General features: G+C 45.7%; 1 protein-coding gene across 1 annotated transcript in view; it reads left to right on the top strand.

The window, feature by feature from the left end:
- The first annotated feature begins 237 nt into the window (after positions 1-237).
- The window catches only part of UTP15 (UTP15, U3 small nucleolar ribonucleoprotein, homolog (S. cerevisiae)), an 8389-nt gene continuing 6512 nt past the window's right edge, over positions 238-2114 (top strand). Inside the window, exons 1-4 of the mRNA XM_010006382.1 lie at positions 238-279; positions 490-582; positions 665-849; positions 1789-1967. Coding sequence (XP_010004684.1) covers positions 238-279; positions 490-582; positions 665-849; positions 1789-1967 — 499 coding nt within the window. The remainder of the gene's footprint in view (positions 280-489; positions 583-664; positions 850-1788; positions 1968-2114) is intronic.

Below are 2114 nucleotides of genomic sequence, written 5' to 3'. Positions count from 1 at the left end.
GCTACAAGGTAGGGCGCGGCCCTTGCGGGGCTGGGGCCGGGGGACCCCCCGGGCGGGAAGGGCCTGCGGGCCCGCTCTCTGCTGTCCCTGCTGTCTTTCCCCGCCGGTTTGTGCGGCCTTTAAGCGCTGCCCCGGAGCCCGTGAAACGGCCTCCTAGGAAACCGGGCCGGCCGTGCCCCGGATGAGTCCGGCAGGCAGAGTCGCTGCCTAGGATACTGTTTTTGTGGCTTTTGTGCGATGAATCGAAGTGTTTTGAAACTCGTGCGAGTTAACAAGGTGGTATTTTTTTGTCTCCAGGCTCATGATTAATTAGTCAGCTGGAATGCGTGAATTGGAAAAAAATGGTAAAAGCAGAAGTGGTAGAAGGGAAACCCAGTAGGGTTATATTTAAGAAACATAAGTTTGAGCTCTTTCCAGAAAGAACAGGCTTTGTTGCTTTCTTTTCGGATGGAAATGTGTGTTTAATCGTCTTCACTGCAATTATTTTAGACACCTGTTCAGATAAAGGAGTTCGGTGCCGTAAATAAAATCGACTTCTCCCCGGTTGCTCCGTACAACTACGCCGTGACAGCCTCCTCCAGGGTGAGTGGCTTTTCCCAGCTTTCCGTCCTTGCCCTCCGTTGGCACCACGTGAGCAGCCTTAACGCCTTCCTGCTTTTGCTAGATCCACATTTACGGCCGCTACTCTCAGGAGCCGGTCAAAACGTTTTCTCGCTTCAAGGACGCCGCGTACTGCGCGACCTACCGGGAGGACGGCAGCCTGCTGGTGGCGGGCAGCGAGGAGGGCAGCATCCGCCTCTTCGACGTGGGCGGGAAGGCGCCCCTCAGGCAGTTTGACGGCCACACCAAGTAAGGCCGCTCGGTGTTTCCCTGTCTCTGCAAAGAGCTTGTTTGTTGTGTTGACCTGTGCGGGAGTAAATGCATGCTCTAGTTTAGGTAGGTGTCTTGTTAAGGTGTTGGGTGTTGTGGTTCCGTGATGGCAGGAAAAAGGGAGTTCTAATAAGTGGCTAAACAGAAACAGTGAAGAAGTACCCCAGGAAGAGAAGGAATCCCTTAAAAAAACCCCAAACAAGCAGAAAAAAGTGCATGATGGCAGGGTGGCGTTGGGGAGAAAAAGGATATTGAAGAGGAGTGCTGATATTCCAGTGAGAAGACAATGATAACACTTAGATTAAACAGGTTGCTGTGCTGTGGAAGACCAATACATGTTTTGTCTACCTAAAGAAATAAAAAGCTTCCTTTCCCAGGAAAGCACTGTCAGACCTTGAGAGTGTGTCTGTGTCTAGTCTGTAGTAGTAGATTGGGTGTTGATCTTATGTCCTAACCACTAGGTTGACTGTAATAAGAGTTTCTGTCATAGTCATTTTCTGTTGGGATGGTACGATGATAACACAAGATTTAGAGATACTGAAAGACAAGAAGCATGTCCAACCCAGTCATACTTAAAACTCACTAGTAGGTGGGATTTTTTTTTCTAAAGAGCAGTACTAGTACACAAACCTGTAAGTAACCAATGCAGAATTTTCAGCTTTCAAATCAGATCTGTAAAACATTTAAGGCAGATCATATCAGTGCTTAAGTGAGTGTTTGGCAGCATGACCCTTTTTTGACTGGAAATACAAGAACTAGTGTGTTTTGAACCTCTGAAGTGAGGCTTTGTAACTTCCAAGAGTAAATACATTGCACTTTTAAGTTAGAGATAATACTTTAATGACCTCTTAGTACAGATTAACTGTCTAGAAACATGGATATCTTTTAACTTTTAATATTGTGGACTTTGATTTCTAGAGCTATTCATGCAGTGGGCTTCCTGTCCGATAAATACAATATATTTTCTGGTGGTGATGATTATTCATCAAGTGTCTGGAATATTCCAAGGGCTAAAGAAGTAGTCTCATACAATGAACACACAGACTACGTGAGATGCGGCTGTGCAAGCAAAGTGAACGCAGATGTCTTCGTAACAGGTTTGATTTTATAGATGCTTCTTTCAGGTTGAATTGAAAAAAATGGCAGAAAGATAGTTTTTTATACAGCAGGATCTTGCTTATTATATTACAAAGATGGAGGATGTGTCTTCCTACTCAGTGCCTACTTTGTTGCTTGCTTTTTGA

This window comes from Chaetura pelagica, unplaced genomic scaffold (genome assembly GCF_000747805.2).
Source record: "Chaetura pelagica isolate M959 unplaced genomic scaffold, ChaPel_1.0 scaffold559, whole genome shotgun sequence".
NCBI classification, from domain to species: domain Eukaryota; kingdom Metazoa; phylum Chordata; class Aves; order Apodiformes; family Apodidae; genus Chaetura; species Chaetura pelagica.
Note: the sequence above shows the minus strand (reverse complement) of the source record. Positions and strands in the feature narration are given on the sequence as shown.